The 1,354-nt window shown below is 50.0% G+C and overlaps 1 protein-coding gene across 1 annotated transcript; it reads right to left on the minus strand.

The window, feature by feature from the left end:
• Window positions 1–275: 275 nt before the first annotated feature.
• Window positions 276–1,115, minus strand: LOC311180605 (olfactory receptor 7A10-like; the record flags this gene model as incomplete). The annotated part of the gene is made up of 1 exon (XM_084248523.1): window positions 276–1,115. One exon carries the CDS (start codon window positions 1,113–1,115, stop codon window positions 276–278), a length of 840 nt encoding a protein of 279 aa, XP_084104649.1.
• Between the last annotated feature and the right edge of the window lie 239 nt (window positions 1,116–1,354).

The raw sequence follows: 1,354 nt of genomic DNA on the forward strand, positions 1-1,354 counted from the left end.
TTTGTAAGTACCCAATTTCCTGCTTTAAGCATTTTCCTAAAGAAAAATTCATGCAGATTATGCTTTTCTTAATACTGAACCCAGCATACACAACAGTTAAAAATAATTAAGGACTTATCGTAAGCATGTATATAATGTATAAAAAACTGATATCAAAGTCTGTACATAGGCAAAGCACAGATTATCTCTGACTGACTGAGGACAGAATCATGAGTTAGTCCATGGACTGTGAGCCCTGCTGCTCCCGACCATACAATCTGAGGAAGCGGCCCCCGTCACGTTGGGGTTGCTCTGCAGCTGAAGAGCCTCCCCAGGGCCTGCTTTATGTCCCTGTTTCTGAGACTGTAGATGAAGGGGTTCAGCATGGGGGTGACCACCGTGTACATCACCGAGGCTGTTGCACTATCCCTGGAGTTGTGGGTAGCGGCGGAGCTGAGGTACACGCCAAGCCCCGTCACGTAGAACAGGGAGACCACGCAGAGGTGAGACCCGCAGGTGGAGAAGGCTTTGTACCTGCCGCTCACCGATGAGATTTTCAAAACAGAGGACACAATCTTAGAGTAAGAGTAAAGGATGCCACTGAGAGGAATGAGCACCACAACCCCCGTTGCTAAATATATCACCAGCTCATTGAGGAAGGTGTCAGAACAGGCAAGCTGGACCACCTGGTCCAGTTCACAGAAGAAGTGAGGGATTTGCAGCTGTGAGCAAAAGGACAGTCGCAAAACCATTAAGCTGTGTAACAGAGCATGCAGAAGACTTAACACCCAGGATGCAAGGAGCAGGAGGCCACAGAACTGGGGGTTCATGATGACCATGTAGTGCATGGGATGGCAGATGGCCACAAACCGGTCATAGGCCATGGCTGTCAGGAGGAAGTTGTCCACACCTGCATAAAATGTGAAGAAAAACACCTGGCTGTGGCAGCCTGCATAGGTTATGGCTTTGTTCTGTGTCTGGATGTTCAGCAGCATCTTGGGGACGGTGGTGGAGGTGAAGCCGATGTCGGCAAAGGACAGGTTGGAGAGGAAACAGTACATGGGGGTGTGCAGGCGGGGGTCCGTGATGATGGCCAGGATGATGAGGAGATTCCCAGTGACCGTGACCAAGTACATTGACAAGAATGCCCAGAAGAGGAGGGGCTGCAGCGAGGCCTCTTCTGAGAGCCCCAGGAGGGTGAACGCTGTGGGGTGGGTTTGGTTTCCTGGCGCCAGGTCGCTGGGGAGCCTGGGGCATGGAGACAGAAGTGATGGAAACTTCACCACATCAGAGCCGTCAAGACATGAGTTTAAATGGTGTGAGTTTATTTTAAATACATTCAGCTAATAAATTTCATCTCATAGAGCTAATGCCT

This window comes from Talpa europaea (assembly GCF_964194135.1).
Source record: "Talpa europaea genome assembly, chromosome: 12".
NCBI classification, from domain to species: Eukaryota; Metazoa; Chordata; class Mammalia; order Eulipotyphla; family Talpidae; genus Talpa; species Talpa europaea.